Here is a 19,158-nt window from a genome sequence, read left to right on the forward strand (position 1 = left end):
AAAAAACAGATTCAATAATAAAAAGCATCCAGTTCAAGAATAGACAAAGGTTGCTAGGTGTGGTAGTTTACACCTGTAATCTCAGCACTGGAGAGGTTGAGACACCAGGATTGCTGCAATTTAAGGCCAGCCTGGGCTACAGAGTGATACTCTGTGTCAGTAAAGGGGGTAGTTGCTCATGCCTTTAATCCCAGCAGGAAGGAGGCAGAAGCAGGCAGATCTCTGAGAGATCAAAACCAACCTAGCCTATACATGGAATTCCAGGCCAACTGTGGCTACTGTCTCAAAAAGAGGGGAGGTAGTTACCAGGCTAGTGGCACATGCTTGAAATCCCAGAACTAAGGAAACAGACAAAATTACCTCAAGTTCGAGACTAGCCTTTAGATACATGATGAAACCCTGTCCCAAAAGAAATGGGGGCAGGGGAGGGCAGCTGTGGACCCAGCGCTTGATGTAATCCTAGCATTTAATAGGTAGAGATAGGAAGATCAGAAATCCAAAGTCATCCTCAGCTAGGAATCAGCCTGGGATACTTGACACTCTCCAAAACGTTTAAAAAAAAAAAACCCACTGGGCACACACCTTTAATCCCAGCACTTTAGAGCAAGGGGTAACTAGATTTCCTTGTGTCAAAAAGGAAGAAGAGCCTGGAGAAATAGCTCAGCAGTTAAGAGCACTGGCTGCTCTTGCAGAGGACCCATGTTTGAGTCCCAGCACCCACATGGCGATTAACAACCATCCTTAACTCCAGTTCCAGGGGATTCAACACTTTCTGACCTCAATGGGCAGTGCATGGCATAGGTGCACTTATGTTTATGCAGGCAATACACTCACTCATACACATAAAATAAAAATAATAAATTTTTTTTTTAGAAAAGAAAAAATGGGTAAACATTGTGAAGAAAGTTCTCCAAAGATAAAGAAAATATACACGTGATCATACAGGTTCCTGGAAAGATTTTCAACATTAGTCATTAAGGAAATGTGAAATCAACACTAACAGAGCCGGGTGTGGTAATACAACCCTGTAAGCCCAGTAGTCAGGAATCTGAGGCTGGAGGATTTTGAGATTCAGACTGGCCTGAGCTATGTAGCTAGACACTATCTCAAAAAGAAACCAACAAATCCAACATACCAGTCAAACTAGGTTGACTGTAATGACAGAGCACAACAACCAGGCATGGTGGCCCCTGGCCTGTAATCCTAGCCCTTGATGTCAGCCCTGCATTTAGGAGGCAAAGGCTGCAGGATCAGTAGCTCAAGGCCAGTCTTGACTATACTGCCTGTCTCAAACTAACAGACTTACACAAAAACCATGTTGACAAGGACATGGAAAAGTTGGATGGATCACATACACTGTTAGTAGAAATGTAATCCCTTTGGAAAACAGGTAGGCAATTTCTCAAAAAGTTAAATTACCATATGACCGAGCAATTTTACTCCTAGAGATAGACCCAAGAGCTCTGAAAACATCTCTTCACATAAAACCAAAACGGTGTTATTAAGAGATAACGAGGGTAAATAACCCAGTTGTTCACCAACTGATGAATGAATAAACTTTTATCCATACATTGGAATATAATTCAGTCATAAAAAGGAATAAAGAGAAAGAGGAAAAAGAGGATAATTGGGATGGGGATATGATCTGAGTATATTATATACATATATGTGTGTCTGCAATTGTGAAAGAACAAGTGATTTTTAAAATATATATATATATATTAATTGGGGGCTGGAGAGATGGCTCAGGGGTTAAAAGCACTGACTGCTCTTGCAGGGGACCCGGGTTCGATTCCCAGCACCCACATGGCAGCTACGAACCATCCTTAACTCCAGTTCCAGAGGAAACCGAAGCCCTCTTCTGACCTCTGCAGCATTGCACAACATGGGTGCACTCACATACATGCAGGCAGTACATTCATACACATAAAAATAATAAAAATATTTTTTTAATTATTTAATAACCACATGATTAGAAGCATTTCATTGCAGCATTAACATATTCAATAACAATTTCCAGAGATAAGATACATCTCTTTCAAAATTGGCTGTAAATTTTTAGGTTTACAGTTGAATTAATAGAGTTATACAATATTGAACTCAGTATAACCCTTATAAGACATAAAATTGAATGAGGTTTTAACTTTTTTTTTTTAAATTACAACATAGAATAAGTAGATTTAATAAATGTTTATAGCATATTTCATCCAACAGCTGTGGAATATACATTCTTTTCTATTTTAGAATAAAAATATTTTTTTAATTATTTAATAACCACATGATTAGAAGCATTTCATTGCAGCATTAACATATTCAATAACAATTTCCAGAGATAAGATACATCTCTTTCAAAATTGGCTGTAAATTTTTAGGTTTACAGTTGAATTAATAGAGTTATACAATATTGAACTCAGTATAACCCTTATAAGACATAAAATTGAATGAGGTTTTAACTTTTTTTTTTTAAATTACAACATAGAATAAGTAGATTTAATAAATGTTTATAGCATATTTCATCCAACAGCTGTGGAATATACATTCTTTTCTATTTTAGAATAAAAATATTTTTTAAAAAAATTAAAATAAAATATTTGTTATTTTTGTGTGCGAGTGTATTGCCTGCATGTGTGTAAGTGCACCCATGCCATGCATTGCCCTTGAAGGTCAGAAGAAGGAAGGCATTGGATCCCCTGGAACTGGAGTTAGAGATGCTTGTTAGCTGGCATTTGGGTGCTGGGAATCAACCTGGGTCCTCTATATGAGGAGTTAGTGCTCTTAACGACTGAGCCATCTCTCCAGCCCCTAATAAGTGATTTTTTAAAAGAAGGAATGAAGCATTTACACATTACAACACATAAATTTTGTAAGTATACCAAGTGAAAAATTCCTTAAGTAGCCACAGTTTACATGATTCTCTTTCTATGAAATGTTCAGAAGAAGCAAATTCATACAACAAATTGATGTGTGCCAGGAGATAAGAGGAAGGGTAAGTTGGGAGTAGCTGCCAGGTGCCAGGATCATGGAAGCTTCTGGTATTAGTATTAGATCATGAGGATGTTGAGTAACACTGTAAATATTTACAAAAAGCCACTGAGCTGGACATTTTAAAAAGGAGGAGGGACTTGGGGAGAATGCCTTGGATTCACTTATGCTTAGAATAAACAGTAAGATGGAAAGACAAAAAAAAGCCACTATGAAGGGACCCAGGTGCCAAGTTAGAAAGCTACTGATTGTCAGCTGGGCATGGTGGTGCACGTCTTTGATCTCAGCACTGGGAGGCAGAGGCAGGCAGAGCTGAGTTCAGGCCAGTCTGGTCTACATAGTGAATTCCAGGTCACCTGGGGCTACAAGGAGACCCTGTCTCAAAAAGCCCCACCCCACCCCCCCAAAAAAAGAAAGAAAGTTGATTTGTTGTCTCATGGATAGCAGGAAGACACTGGCATATTAGATGATGTTTTCAAAGCAGTGTTCGAGAAAAGTTAATTCTTGGAATGGAAAGAAAAGAGACTGGGAACTAGAAGGGGCTTTTTGTTTGGTAGTTTTCTATGAAGAGCTTAACTCCCAAGGTTCAGAGAAGAACAAGAACCCAGTGGTTCTACATATTCAATCAGATAAATAAGGACGTTTGGGTTATCTTGTCTCCTCTTAGAATCTTAGCTGGGCAGCACAGAGTTTATTGTTTATTTGCTGAAATTTGGCTGAACAAAGAAGTCTCTGTGTTTACAAAAGTTAGGTTTAGTCCTTCTAAAGACAAGAAAGTATTACTAGGTTATGTTGGAAAGAAAGCAGCTAATTAATCACTGGGCAGTGTGACCAAGCAGTCTTCTTGAGCCCAGAACAGAGCAGTTTAGATCAGAGTGGACAACCTTTTTTCTTTCCCTGGAAACCAGAGCTGTAAATAAAGAGGTGAGCAGGGCAAACCCACTAGCTGGACTTGAGAGAGAACCATAGGATGTCCAGTAAGAGAAAGTGTGAAAGATGAGGAGCAATGGGAGAGCAGTGCAGCGCCTCTGTCTCTGGCGACCCTGTTCCCAGGTGAGAATCTAGACTCCTTGATTTCTGCCAGTCTTTCCTCTCAGCTACCTTTGCTGCCCGAAGTGCATAGCTTTAACCTATAAAATGCAACTTGCCTCAATTCCTGCATCCCATGGCCTTCTCCCTGCCTGCCCTAATTCTGGCTACATTCTTGCTTCCGTGATACCTAGATGCACCCAAGATTTCAGCCCCTACACATAAACATGTTAATGAGAAAGGAAGAGGTGCCATATGCTGTCAGAATTCCCCTTGATAAACTCAGCAAGCTCTGAGTGATTGTGTATCCCAAAGTCCAGACTAGTCATCTTGCTGCCTCTCCAGATTTGCTTGGGAGGTGCCACCCACATCCCAGCTGGCTTCCCCGAGAGTCACAGCCCTGGCAGAGCCTTCTCAGCCTGGCCTCTCCTAGGGCCTGACTCAGGCACTAGCACCTGTGCTCTTTCCACCCCTAACTCTGTGGTAGAGTATTCCCTCCCTGTCTCCACCAGAGCTAATTGTGAGAAGATGCCTGGTCTTTGAGGATTTTGGAAAACCCTATGCCCATGGGACTCTGGGAGTAGCAGTGCAACATTCAGGCGTATACCTAGTTTTGTTGTGGTGGTTGAGTTTTCTTTGTTTTTTTGTTTTGTTTTGTTTTTCAGTAATCTGGGATTTGAGGTACGGTATTTGCTATGGAGACCAGGCTGGCCTTGAACTCAGAGATCCACCTGCCTCTGCCTCCGAGTGCTGGGATTAAAGGCGTGTGCCACCATGCCCAGCTCATTTATTTATTTTTATTTTATGAGTGTTTTAGCCGTATGTAAGTGCACCTGTGTTGTACAGTGCCCATGTAGGCCAAAAGAAGGTGTCAGATCCCCTGGAACTGGAGTTATAGGTGGTTGTTAGCTGCCATGTGGGTGCTAGGACCTGAACCCTGGTGCTCTGTAAGTCCTAGCAGCCTGTGCTCTTATGTGCTGACCCATCTCTTCAGCCCCAGTTTTAGGGTTCTTTTAGAAAAACAGAGCTAGGGGCCAGGCCTGATGCAGGCCTATAATCCCAGCTACTTGGAACACTGATGCTGGAAGGAAGTACAAATTCAGTGTGCTTAAGTAGTTTAGTAAGACAGTCTCGAAATAGAAACTGAACTGAAAGAAAAAGAACTGGGGATAGCTTAGTTTTAGAGCACTTGCCTGGCATGCATGACATGTGCAAGGCCCTAGGTTCCATGTGCTTAGTGTGCAGGAGGACCTAGATTCAGTCCTTAGCATTGGGGGGGGGGGGGGATCTTGTACATGTTTTATAAACTGACCATGTAACCATGTAGCTAGCTCCTGCCCCATCCCACTGCCCTCAGACCTTAAATAGGGGTGGAGGTGAAACTTGATTACCTTCTCTAAAACTATGATCTAAGATTATAGGTGTGTATTGTGCCTAGTTACTGAGATTTTTGTATTTTAAAATCATTTTATTAAAGCCAGGCATGGTGATAAATGCCTATAATCCCAACCCCTCCAAAGGCTGAGGCCAGAGGGTCACCAGAAATTTAAGGCCAGGCATGATGGTGAATTCCTTTAATCTAGCACTCAGGAGGCAGAGGCAGGTAAAACTATGCAGTTGAGGCCAGCCTGGTCTACATAGTAAGTTCCAGGCCAGCTGAGGCTATAGGGAGACCCTTTCTCAAGAACCAAAAAAATAATAATAAACCAAAAAAACAACAACAACAAAAAACACAACTTTTCTCCTAAAGGAAGCTTCTTCCACTTTGGGGCCATGATTAAATCAAATAAAGGTTACTTGAAATGAACACTGTGGCTGGGAGTGGTGGTGCACACCTTTAATCCCAGCACTTGGGAGGCAGAGGCAGGTGGATCTTTGTGAGTTCGAGGCCAGCCTGGTCTACATAGTGAGTTCCAGGACAGCTGGGGCTACAGGGAGACCCTGTTTCAAAAAGACAAAAAAAAAAAGAAAATGAACCCTGTGATGCTGATGCTGCCACAGCCTGATAACCAAATGTTTAAGTGGCTAATAGGTAGGTAACTCATACAGTATGGATACCCTAGGTAAAGAGACAGTTTCTGTTCTGGGCCAGAGAGCCCATGTCCATGCGGGATTTAATAACGCTGCTCAGAATGGTGGGCAATTTTAACTTTACAACTTATGTCTGAAATTTTCCATTCAGTATTTTTCTGTGGCAATTGACCTCAGGTAACTAAAACCTCTGATGACTGAAACTATGGCCAATCAAACCTTAGATAAGGGACTACTGTACATGTATGAAGCCTTTTGCAAGTATTTATTGTATGTGTGTACATCATGGGGTGGAGGTGCCATGATGCTCCTGTGGAAGACAAAGGACAACTTGGTGGACTCTCCTATCACCCTTATATGATTTCTGGGACTTGAACTCAGGTCATCAGGCTGGTATAGCAAGCACCTTTACTCACTAAGCCATCTCTCCAGGCCAGGTCTTTTCTATTTTAATGTACACAGTGGCCTTCAAGATGACTGGTAGCTTCCCTGTTTCAGAAATGAAAATGTTAGGGTACAAAGAATGCAACAGAATAATAACCATGTGACCAATCAGACAGACTGTGGTAGGAAAATAGTATAACCCAGATATCAGGCACTGGATGCTGTTCTTGAGATCACTTTTGCCATCTGATCAGTGGGGAAGTACTCCTGGGGGTGGCCACTTAAGATGACTTTTACTAAACTTATAAACTGGTGACATGACTGCCTAATTCCTATGTATCATCCTAACTTTCTGCTTTTGTTGATAGCCGTTGAGCCAGAATGTTTTAAAGATCAGTCACTGGCTCACTAAGAGTTTAAATGGAGAAATTAAAGAACTGCTTCCGTAGGGCTTTGGAGAAGTGTGGGTTAGATTGTTTAGATGGGTTGAAGAACTAAAAAAATTATAATTTTTGCTTTTGTAGTTTTCTGAGTTTTATGTATCCCAGGCTGAATTCACCATGTAGCTGAGGATTCTGTTTCCTGAGTGCTGGGATTACAGGTGTGTGCTTCTACAAAGCTGTTTATATGGTGCTGTTGATCTCACCAGAGCCTGGTTTATGCTAGACAGGCACTCTACCACACTGAAGTAAATCTTCAGTGTCCTTTCAGTTGTTGTTATTGTTTGAAGCAGGGTCTCATGTAGCTCAGGCTGACTTCACTATATAACCATGGCTGACCTGAAACTCCTGATCCTCCTGCAGCCTCCCAAGTGCTGGATTTACAGATGTACACCATCCACACCTAGCTTTACAAAATGTTTCTTAATATTCATAAAATGCTTTTTCTTTTTCATCATCTACTAGTTTATCTTCAAAATGTCCCCTTTCAGTGCTGGGTGTGGTGGCGCACACCAGAAACCCTATCAATCTAGCATTAGAAGAGGCAGTGGGCAGGAGTTCAGTTTAGGAATAGTTTAGGAACGCTATATAGTGCGTTCCAAGCCAATATGGCTACATACAAAGACCCTATCTTTAAAAGAAATAATCACATGAAATCAAATCCTCCAGGCTAGGGGGTATAGCTCAGTAGTAGAGCTCTTGCCTCCTAGCATGTACACGGCCCTGGTTCCAGTCCCCAGTACCGCAAAACAGTACTAACAATCATCTCCCTTCTGTTTTCATGATCCCCAGGACTGGTTTGTTTTTTGTTTTGTTTTGTTTTGTTTTTTTTGTCTTTTTGAGACAGGGTCTCCCTGTAGCCCCAGCTGGCCTGGAACTCCCTATGCAGACCAGAACTGGCCCTGAACTCAGAGATCCACCTGCCTCTGCCTCCCAAATCCTGGGACTGTATGTGTACACCACCACATCCTGCACCCCAGGACATTTTTAATCACTTGTCCTAGTTTCCCCGAGTCTCTAACTCCCCCCATCATAGTTATCAAAATGCTTGGTATTCAGCCTGAGGTACTATTACTACATAGTAGACAGGGAGTTGAGTACCCAGTAATTAGACTAACAGAGTACTAGAGAGCACTTAAGTGCAGCACTGAAATGAAGTGTTTTTGTTCTAAGATTGGGTATGTCTAAAATTGGGTTGCCCGGGCTAGCCCTGAATTTCTGAGTTCAGGCCATCTTCCTTCATCACCTGGGCCTCCTGGCACATGCACCTGGCTTAAAATAAGGTTTTAATGTGCTCTTAAATAGGGAGATAAGTTAAACATAAAGAAGGGTGAGCTTGTGCTTATGAGCAAGGGCTGGAGTACAGATTGTTATCCAGAAACCAGAGAATAATGTAGCTGTAGCTTTAAAAGAACACACAGTTATTAATGGCTCTACTCCCAGATCATTGCCAAGTGCCAAGGTGTGTGGCAATAATTCTAGAATGAAATCAGGTGATATGGATTCTAATTTGAGTCCTGCACTGTTGACCTCTGAGTACCAGTCATCCCCTTTGAGGCTGTGTTTCTTATCTGTCTAATGAGGGTTTAGGTAGTTGATTTCTAAGGTTTCCTCAGTTCGAGGAATCTGCATACTCATGAATAACGATTCAGGGTATGTCTCACCTAGGGACCTGCAGGGTTGCTGGGTTACTGGAGAGCTGAAGGTAGAGTGGCAGCCTGCTCTTATCATGCAGGCTTAATCTTGGTGAACCAATCTGAGCTAAGTCCAAAGGTGAGCTGCCTCCCAGATGCCCCCGGTCTACAGTCTTGCAGAGTAGATTAGTAATGAATTCTCAGCATTGCATGCTTCATGGGTCACCTATCACTTGAGCAGACACCCCAGGCATCAGCTTAGCTCTCCCTCCTCATCCTGTCCACCTCCCTTTTCTGACAGTTTTCTTGCTCCAGGAATTTCCATTTTGGGTGAAAGAATGAAAGGGGAGGTAGACATTAAGTGACAAATCTTCAGAGTAAAAATAATGTTAAAATTACCATATGAAAATATTAGACAACAGGCAGCCATGGTGGCATATACCTTTAATCCCAGAGCTCAGGAGGCAGAAGCAGGGGGATCTCTGTGAACTCAAGGCCAGCCTGATCTACATAGGGAGTTCTAGGCCGGCTGGGGCTACAGGGAGACCCTGTCTCAAAAGCCCCCCAAAAAAGAAAATATTAGACAACAGCAAACTGATAAAAAGTAAGCCATGTTTGAATGCAGTCTTCCATCCACTGTTACGCCAAGATCTCACGACCCCCAATGACCACCAAGGAGTCCGGAGTGTATGCAACAGCAAAGAGCCTTTATTCAGGCTTAAGCTCAGGCCCTCAGATTTCACCAACACAGCAGATCCGTACTGAGACCCCTGAACTACGGTGGGGTACACTGTTATATGGAAGTTTCACAGAAGCCGCGCACGCCAAACATCCTTTAAAATGATTGGATGGTCCTATGCCCTGAGTACAGGGAAGATTCTTATTGGTAGGGGCTGTCTTTAGGGCATTGGAATGTGCTGACTGTTATCTGTAGGGCCAGAAGTTTCTGTTTTTACCTTATAAGGCTACTATATGCCTGGGCTTGCTTGATTTATAGCTTTCCGGGATGGGGGTGGTAGCTGAAGATTACAACGTGCCTGAAACAACTAGTCAAAATGGAGTTAGTGCCGTCTTAAGCCAAGCAAATTACAGAAGCAGAAAGAAGCGGTTAGACGAATCGGAGTCCCACACCACCACTGTCGAGTCATCTCCCTGCCTCTGGGATTGTTCTACCCTTGAACAACCCTCAGCCCATCGATCTTTATTTATTTTATTATGTGTATGAGTGCTTTGCCTGCATGTATGTCAGTGCGTCCATGTTGTGCAATGCCTGCAGAGGTCAGAAGAAGGCTTCAGATTCCCCTAGAACTGGAGGTACAGACAGTCGTTCGCCACCATGTGGGTGCTGGGAATCAAACTTGGGTCCTCTGTAAGAGTAGTCAGTGCTCTTAACCCCTGAGCATCTCTCAACCCCCCATCAGTCTTCTGTTGGGCATATTAAGCAAGCACTCTACCACTGAGCTATATGCCCAGCCCCTGCTCTTGGTGATCCTCTTGCCTTAGCCTTTTGAGTAGGAGTGGCTGGGATTATAAACCTGTGCTACCAAGCCCCACTCAGTCTCTGTTTCTTGGAGAATATGTATCTGAAATTTGTCTGAAAGAGCCAGCAACTATTTGCTATACCTTGACTATGGCCACACAGTATTGACAAAGCATACTGCCCATTGTCTGTGGTAATATTCCATAGTCCAGGCAAGTTTGATCTTCTTCTTAGAATATCTTTTATTTATTATTTGACAATTTCTCACATGTAAACAATGTATCTTGAACATACTCACCTCTGACTCCCCCCTAGACATTCTCCAACCCATCCCTCAAGTTTCTGAGATGTTTCAGACAACTCACTTTAAGAAACTCACTTACCATATATTCTCAACAAGAAGTTAGGGTAAGATTCAAATAGATTATGGAGTGTGGTCGGCATGTCTGTGCTTGAGAAGTGGAGACAGGGGCATCAGGAGTTTAAGGCCAATCTGAGCTACCTGAGACTGTCCAGAAACAAAACAGACAAACGATTCTGGCAGATGGCCTGGGTTGTAGATATGGTTACCAAATTGCTAAGGCAAGAAAGAAAACAATAGAACAGTAGAGGCAGTTGTGAGGCCTTGGTTTTAGGAGATTGTGAAGAAACTAAATTGAACAGTAGCAGGAAAACAGACCGTTGGGTAGAAAGCCAGAGAGGAAAAGCAGCCAGTCCAGATTGAAAGCAGAGGAAATGGTATGCTACATCTAAGGCATGGACTTAAAAGAAGAAACCCAGGGGGTCGACTCCAGTTTCGCTGCTTAACTAGCTATTGGCACAGGCAGATTAGACAGCTGCTTTAACTTGTTTCCTTATTCATGAAGTGAACATTATTGCTTATTTACTTAATAATAAGTACTTAATTCATTGTATATCATACAATAAGTATTCAATAAACTATAGTTGCTGTTTTCTCTTTTTGGCATCTTCCTATGTAGCCCAATCTGACCTCAGACTCTCAGTTCTTTGTCCCAAGAGCTGAGACTGTAGGCCTGCACCATCCATCATCCCACCATGCCAGGTTTGTTGCTACTGGGGTTTTTTTGTTTTGGGGTGTGAGTGTGTGTGTGTGTGTTGCTTGAGATCAAACTTGAGCCCTAGGTTTGATCTCATCGTGGCTAAACATAGAAGACTTATAAAAGATGGAAGCAGGAAGATGGCCAACAATTTGAGGCCAACCTTGGCTACATACAGAGGTACTAGCCTACAAAACAAAAAACAAAGCTGAATGTGGTAATAAATGCTTGTAATCCTAGCATATGGGAGTTGGGGGGAGGCAGGAGGATCAGTTCAAAGTCATCCTTAGCTACATAGTGAATGTAGGACCAGCTAAGGCTACATAAGACTCTTATCTCAAAAAAGAAGAAATTCCTAATAATGTAGATGAGCCACATTTGCAGTGCCAGCTTCTACAAAAAGAAGGAATTAGCTGAGGAACTGGCCCACTTCTGTTTTCAATGCCCTTTCCAAAAAGCGAAATGGACTGGGTGAATGACCCCCTGGGACTGAGCTGCTTGCCTTGAGCCTCCAGTCCATTTTTCCCTCTCCTATACTCCACTGCATACAGGTGGAGGTCAGAGGATAACTTGCAGGAATTGGTCATCTCCATGTGGGTCCCAGGGATCAAACACAGGTGACCAGCTTTGGCAGCGTTTTTCTCAATCCCTTTGGCTTCTACTCCCTTAAATATAGGCATTTCCCAGCACTCAGCCTTTGGTCTGCCCTTTTTTTTACAGTTTGTCTTTGTGAAAATTTATCTTTCTTTGTGGTTTCACATATCACCAGCAACACCACCAGAGCCAGCTAATCTTTGTGTCCCTGTGAGTGGCACCACCTTTTTCCTAACCACCTCATTATATAAAGCCTGGAGATAAGTGACCTCAGTGTTACAGAGATCAACAGCCGAAATCAGGTGAGGAGAGGAAGTTTAATTTGATGCTATGGGACTGACATCACGAATCAAGAAGCCAGACCTCCTGTTCAAGTTTTTTTTTTTGCAGGGAGGGGTTATAGTCAAGTGAGGAATACAAGCAAAAGGTACAAATCATATACACGGCAATTCAGTAAGATAACAGAGGGTGGCAAAGGTTACCGGACTACAGAAGCCTTAGGTCTATACAGGAATGTGATAGCTTTGGAAAACAAAGACCTCTTATCCTGCATAACTAAAAGGGGGGGAGGGAGATATGTTCCTGTTTACTTCCCCATTACAAGTTCTCAATTATCATCACATTGCAAAATCCTTTAGCATCTGATAAGTTCTTCTTCCACAATATCAGGACAGGGTACAGGTGCCCCAGTGGTGCTGAGACTTTGCAAGGGACTCTTTGCAAGGGACTCATGGGCATGGGGAACTCTAAAGAATCAATTCCAGGCTTTCAGCTTCCATCTGTTTTTGTTTTTTGGGTTTTTTTTCTAAAATGGATGTATTTATGTATATGCTGTGGGGTCCATCCTTTCCTGTTTATCTCATAATCACCCTTTAAAAGGATGGGGCTAGAGAGAAGGCTCAGTGGTCCTGCAAGAGGACCTGAGTTTCATTCCCAGCACCCACACTAGGTAGGTCACAACCAAGCTCCAGGCACTCCAACACCTGGTCTTTTGGATACCTGCATTCCTGTGCACAGACATACATACACGCACATGTTTATAAATAAAAAGGACAAAGTGATGCTGGGGATGTAGCTCTGTGTTAGAGCTCTTGCATAAAACATGCAAGGCCATGAGTTTAATCCCCAGCACTGGGATTAAAAAACAGGAAGTATCACGGATAAATACCACAGAAGTAAAGCAATAGGAGCAGCACTTTTTTTTTTAAGCACATGACAAGGATTTTGGGAACCCTCAGCCTCATCCAGCCATCTTAAAAAATAAGAGGGCCACAAGGGAGATGAGCTGCAAAGTGCATTGGAGTCGGGAAAAACAAAATACAGAACCAGGTGTGGTGTCACACGCCTTTAATCCCAGCACTCATGAGGCAGAGGCAGAGGATCTCAGTGAGTTCAAGGCCAGCCTGGTGTACATAGTTCCAGGACAGCTGGGGCTACAGAGAGACCATGTCTCAAAAAGACCAAAAGTAATGAAAAAAGAATAAAAGAAAAAGAAAAACAAGGTAGAGCTGGGCATACCTATATCCTGACACTTAGGAGGCTGAAGCAAGAGGATCACTAGTGTTAGCATATACAGAGTTCTAGGCTAGCCTGAGTTACACAGCAAGCAAGACCCCCCCCCAAAAAAAAAAAGCTAAAATATAAAACACAAAGTCAGACCATTTTTGACATTTGGTCAAGCTGATTGGTTTGCTGTGGAGGCCTAAGGACAAAATTACAATAGTTTAGTTTGATGATTCTAATTGGCTTTGCTTTTGACTCAGAGTTTAGGGAACTCACACAATAATAAGGTTGAAAATTTTTAAAGAACCAGCAAAACCGCTCAGTATGCAAAGGTACTTGCCATACATGCCTGGAAACCTGAGTCCAATCCCGTAATCCACATAAAACTGAAAGGAGAAAGCCAACTCCACAGAGCTATCCTCTGACCTCCACACACAGCATATACATGGTAACAAGTTTAAATTTTAAAAAAGATAAAGGAACACTTCATTCTACAAAATAAAGTGTCCCAGCAAGTGGAGCAGAACATAAAAGGGTGATCTTAATAGAAAAGACCCAAAGAAAGCTGAAGCAAAGCACAGGAGCAGATTGGTCATCTCAAAGTTCTGTTCTTATCAGAGCCAGAATAATGAAAACATGACTAGTTACCATCAGGTTAGTTTAGGCTTCAATTTTTGTTGTTGCTTTTTGTTTTTTTGAGACAGGGTCTCCCTGTAGCCCCAGCTGTCCTGGAACTCACTATGTAGACTAGGCTGGCCCTGAACGCCCAAGTGCTGGGATCAAAGGTATGTGCCACCATGCCAGGCCTTAAAAAAATTTTAAACATTAAAACACGTGTATACATCTTTTACTGCAGTCTAAATATAAATTTTAGGTGTCAATTTGAAAATATGAAAGAAGCAGCCAGGAATATAATTCAGGAGACCCTGGATTCAGTCCCAGTACCCAAAATGACAAAGTAAAAGAAGGATACTTCCAAGATTCTCCTAGAGACTGTCCATCTTTGATTTGCTCCTTCCTTCTTTTACCACATCCTGCCAACCCTATTGATTGTATGTGATGTCGTGTGTGTGTGTGTGTGTGTGTGTGTGTGTGTGTTGTGTGTGTGTGTGGCTGGAGAGCTGGCCCAGTGGTTAAGAGCACCGGCTTTTCTTGCAGAAGACCCGGGTTCGAATCCAAGCACCCACATGGCAGCCAACAACTGTCCATAACTCCAGTTCCAGGGGCACTGTACAACACAGGTACACTTATATACATGCAGGCAATACACTCATGCACATAAAAAAATAAAAAAAAATCTGTTGAATGGATAAAAAATGAGTAAACAAATGCTCTATGCTCTAAATAGTCAATAAAATACTAAGCATCTATTATGCAGTAGCATTGCACTAAGTATTAAGTATTACTTTTTTTTGGTCTTTTGGAAACAGGATCTCCCTGTAGCCCCAGCTGGCCTGGTTAGCCTCAGTTTCACAGAGATCCTCCTGCTTCTGCCTCCTGAGTGCTGGGATTCAGGGCGTGTGCCCCCCTACCAGACCTCTTTCTATTTTAAAAAAAAAATTATTTTATGTGTTTTCTTAAAAAATTTCTTTTATTATTTTATGTGTATGAGTGTATTGCCTGCATGTATGTGAGTTGCACCCATGTTGTGCAGTGCCGCGAAGGTCAGAATGTAGGACCCTGAGACCCTCTTCATTCACCCGCTACCCCCCAATCCCTCCAGACCCCCACTAATTGCTCTTTTAGCTTCTGTAAAATGCTTGGCTGCTGCTTTAAACATGCCTAGACATGCCCTGGCATGCCCTGACCCCCGCCTGCTATTCCCCCCCTTCCAGGAAACTCTAGATTAAGCAAGCCCGGGCATGAAAACTGCCCTATAAGGTAACAACCTGTGGCCCCACAGGTAACAGTCAGCACATTCCACAGCCCTGAGAATAGCACCTACAATAAGAAACTTCCAGGGCTGCATCTTATACATCCAATCGGTTTAAAATTATGTTGGCGCGCGCGGGCTCCTTGAACCAACCAAAAAATGTACCTTCGGTATCCCCCTCCTCTCTTTGTCTAAGACCTATAAAAGGCTCCACTCTCCCTTACTCTGGGCTCTCAGCACAGATCCGTTGAGTTGGTGAGGTCTGAGAGCCCGAGCTTAAGCCCGAATAAACCATAAACCTTTGCTTTTGCATTTTGGTGTGTTGGGTCATCGGTGGTCTTTTTGGGGTCCAGTGGATGGGGTACAACAAGAAGAGGGCTTTGGATTCCCCTGGAATTGGAGGTAAGGACGGTTCATAGCTGCCATGTGGGTGCTGGGAATCGAATTTGGGTCCTCTGCAAGAGCAGTCGGTGCTCTTAACCACTGAGCCATCTCTCCAGCCCTGTGTGTGAGTGTTTTTTAAAAAATATTTTATTTATTATTTTTATTTTTTATTGTGTATGCATGTATTGCCTGCATGTAGGTAAGTGCACCTGTGTCGTGCAGAGCCTGCAGAGGACAGAAGAGGCTGTCGGATCCCCTGGAACTCGAGTTATAGACAGTTCTTAGCTGCCATGTGGGTGCTGGGATTCAAACCTGACTCTTCTGCAAGAACAACCAGTGTTCTTAAACTCTGAGCCATCTCTCCAGCCCATGTATGAGTGTTTTGTTTGCATGTATGTAAGTGTACCCATGTGTGCAATACCTCTGTAGGCTAAACAGAGCATAGGATCCCCTGGAACTGGAGTTAAGGACAGTTGCTAGCCACCACATAGGTGCTGGGAAAGAAATCTGGGTCTTCTCCAAGAGCCAGTGCTCTTAACTGCTGAACCATCTCTCTAGCCCCCTTTTTACTGCTTTTTAGATAGAGATAAAAGAAATATCAAATATGATATTCTATGGCAAGTGCTCATTGTATGGAACAGTCAATATTGTAGGGTTTGGAGAAGAGAGACCAATCATGGCCAGAGTAAAGGTGAACAGGACTTGAACATGATAAATAAGGAAATAGGGAAGCATATGGAATATTCATTCCTTTCAAAAGAATTGGTTAGGAGCTAGAGAGATGGTTCAGCAACTGAGTACTTGCTGCTCTTCCAGAGGACCCAAGTTTAGTCCCCAGCAGCTATGTTGGGTGGCTCAGAACTGCCTGTAACTCCAGCTCCAGGGGATCTGATGCTCTCTTTCAGGCTTCTGCAGGTATCCACATACACTTACACAGACACACTCAGACAAAGAAACAGACACAGACATACATACATACACACACCCCTTGTTTTTTGGGAGATGGTGTCTCATGTATCCCAGGCTGGCCTTGAATTTACTATGTAGCTGAGGATGACCCCGAACTCCTAATTCTGCCTCTATCTCCCAAATGCTAGGATTATACCTATGAGCCACCATGCCAGGTTTATTCAGTGCTGGGATGGGTCCCTTGATTTGATGCAGAATAGGCAAGCCGTCTAACTGAGCTATATCCCACCCCCTTTTTCCTTTTCTAAATTAAAAAAGTATTGAAATTAGCATGCCAAACAATTGGTATCATTATGGCATTTTCACATGTCCTTTTACTTTGTTCTTATTTACACCCTTCCCCCACTCCAATCCTTCAAAAAGAGAACACACACAGAGACAGGGTAGAGATATAGGGAATTATTGGGGGGTGGGGATGAGGGGATCTCCCAGTAGCACCAGCTGGCCTGGAACTTACTATGTAGACCAGGATGGCCTTGAACTCACAGAGATCCGCCTGCCTCTGCCTCCTGAGCCGAATGCTGGGATCAAAGGCATGTGCCACCATGCCCGGCTATTATTTATTATTTTTATTTTATGTATATGCACGTATTGAATCATGTAGGTTAAATGCACCACTGTTGTGCAGTGCTCAAGGAGGACAGAACAGGGTATTGAATCCCCTAGAACTGGAGTTACAGATGGTTGTTCACCATCATGTAGGTACTAGAAACCGAACCCAGGTCCTCTGCAAGAGCAGCCAATGCTCTTAACCATTGAGCCATCTCTCCAGCCCCTCAACAGATATCTTTTGAGACCAGGAACTGCATTTTGCACTGGGATACCATGGGAATTAAATAGGGAACAATCTCTGCTTTTGAAGACTGATAAGTAAAATATTCAAGCATGTTGAACAGTGGTTAAGTGCCAAGATAAAAACAGAGATTGTGTTGCCAGGAAGGTTCAGGGGTGGGGAATAGTGTCACATTCAATTTTAGGTAAAATGGTCTCAGAAGACCTCCCTGTTAAAGTGACATTAAGTATCTGAAGTGCTGAAGGGCTTTTGGAAAGAGCATTCAGGGAGCTCTTAATGTGAAAGCTCTAAGGCTGGCCCTGCCTCAACATTCCAGGAAGGGAGAGTTTGTGGCTTGGGCCACTGTAGACCAGAGGAAGAGATGAGTCAGAGAAAAGGGTCAGGGCGAGTGAAGGGATCCTGTAGGTTCTGGTTGGACATTGGCCTTTTCTCTGACAATTGGTGGTCTTCAGATGATTTCAAGCAGAAGATGCACTGTCTGACTCAGAATAGACTCTACAATAAGGGTAGCTATAAAGTAGTCAAGAACACAGACAGGTGGTAACTAATTATAGTTGTGATTTGACCAGGGGAAACAGTAGAGGTGACGAGAAGTTGGCATAATCTTGATTGATTTTGAAGACAGACTTTGCTTGCTGACTGAGAGAAGGGAAGGACATTGAGAATGATGGCCGGGTTTTAGTTCTGAGTAAACAGAAGACTAAGTTCCAGTCTAAAATGAAGAAGGCTCAGAGAGGGACAGGTTTGACCACGTAGCACAGCTCAGTTTGGGATCTGTCAGGTTCAAGCACCCACTGAAAATGTAAAGCAGATTTTAAAAGTAGAAATCAAGGGAGAAAGGCTGAGCTACAAAGGATAATTTGGGGAGGAGGGTAAACAGCATATGGGATTTAAGAGCGCATGGCTAGTTGAGATCACTGGACACTTCACTCCTCAAGCCAAGGTGATAAACCCTAAGGTCATTTCACTGATGAAACTGTGACTCAAAAAGACTCTTAGAGCCAGATGTGGTGGCACCCACCTTTAATCCCAGCACTTGGGTGGCAGAGGCAGGTAGATCTCTGATAATTCAAGGCCAGCCTGGTCTCCATAGTGAGTTCCAGGACAGCTGGGCCTACAAGGGAGAGCCTTTCTCAAAAAACAAACAAACAAAAAATGTTGTATTATAATTTAGAGAGAGGGCTAGAGAAATGGCTCAGTGGCTGAAAGCATGTGCTGTACAAGCCTGACAACCGGAGTTTGAGCCCCAGAACCTATGCAAAAATTGAGACGCAATCGTGCATATCTGTAATCCCAGCACTCCTGTAGTGAGGTGGGAGGTGGACACAGGAGAATCAGCTGGACTTCCTGAGGGCCAAGCTGGCCAGCCTTCAGGACACAGCCAAGAAGAAGAGATCCTGACTCAGAAACCAAGTAGAAGGAGAGAATGAACCCTCAAAAGTCCTCTGATGCCATGAGCACCTCCTACCCCTACACACAGATAAATGAATGTAATAATAAAAAAATTTGACTCACACAATTTTTTAAATTAAAGAAGACGAGAAAGTACTTCTGGCAAATAATAATCTATATCTTTAGAATCAATAAGCTGGGAATCTTTCTTTTTTTTTTTTTTTTTTTTTTTTTTTTTTTTTTTTGTCTTTTTGAGACATTGTCTCCCTGTAGCTCCAGCTGCCTGGAACTCACTCTGTAGACCAGGCTGGCCTTGAACTCACAGAGATCCGCCTGCCTCTGCCTCCGGAGTGCTGGGATTAAAGGCGTGCACCACCACGCCTGACATTTATTTATTATTTTTATTTTATGTGTATTGCCTGCATGTGGGTAAGTGCACCCGTGACTTGCAATGCCCGTGGAGTTCAGAAGAGACTGTCAGATCCCCTGGGGCTGGAGTTATGGACAACTGTTAGCTGCCATGTGGGTTTTGGGATTCAAAACCGGGTCTTCTGCAAGAACAACCAGTGTTCTTAACTGCTGAGCCATCTTCTCTCCAGCCCCTAAGCTGGG

General features: G+C 43.1%; 1 protein-coding gene across 2 annotated transcripts in view; it reads left to right on the forward strand.

Moving 5' to 3' along the window:
* Positions 1-19,158, forward strand: part of Lpcat3 (lysophosphatidylcholine acyltransferase 3) — a 50,768-nt gene that overhangs the window by 13,498 nt on the left and 18,112 nt on the right. The window contains exon 1 of one of the 2 annotated variants that reach the window (XM_029559773.1): positions 11,022-11,043. The exons of the other annotated variant lie outside the window; for it this stretch is intronic. Within the exon in view, the coding sequence (XP_029415633.1) occupies positions 11,037-11,043 (7 nt within the window). The 5' untranslated portion in view covers positions 11,022-11,036. Of the gene's footprint in view, positions 1-11,021; positions 11,044-19,158 lie in introns of those variants that run through there. 2 annotated transcript variants of the gene reach the window in all.

The sequence above is a fragment of the Nannospalax galili genome, unplaced genomic scaffold, assembly GCF_000622305.1.
Source record: "Nannospalax galili isolate Female #2095 unplaced genomic scaffold, S.galili_v1.0 scaffold589, whole genome shotgun sequence".
NCBI classification, from domain to species: domain Eukaryota; kingdom Metazoa; phylum Chordata; class Mammalia; order Rodentia; family Spalacidae; genus Nannospalax; species Nannospalax galili.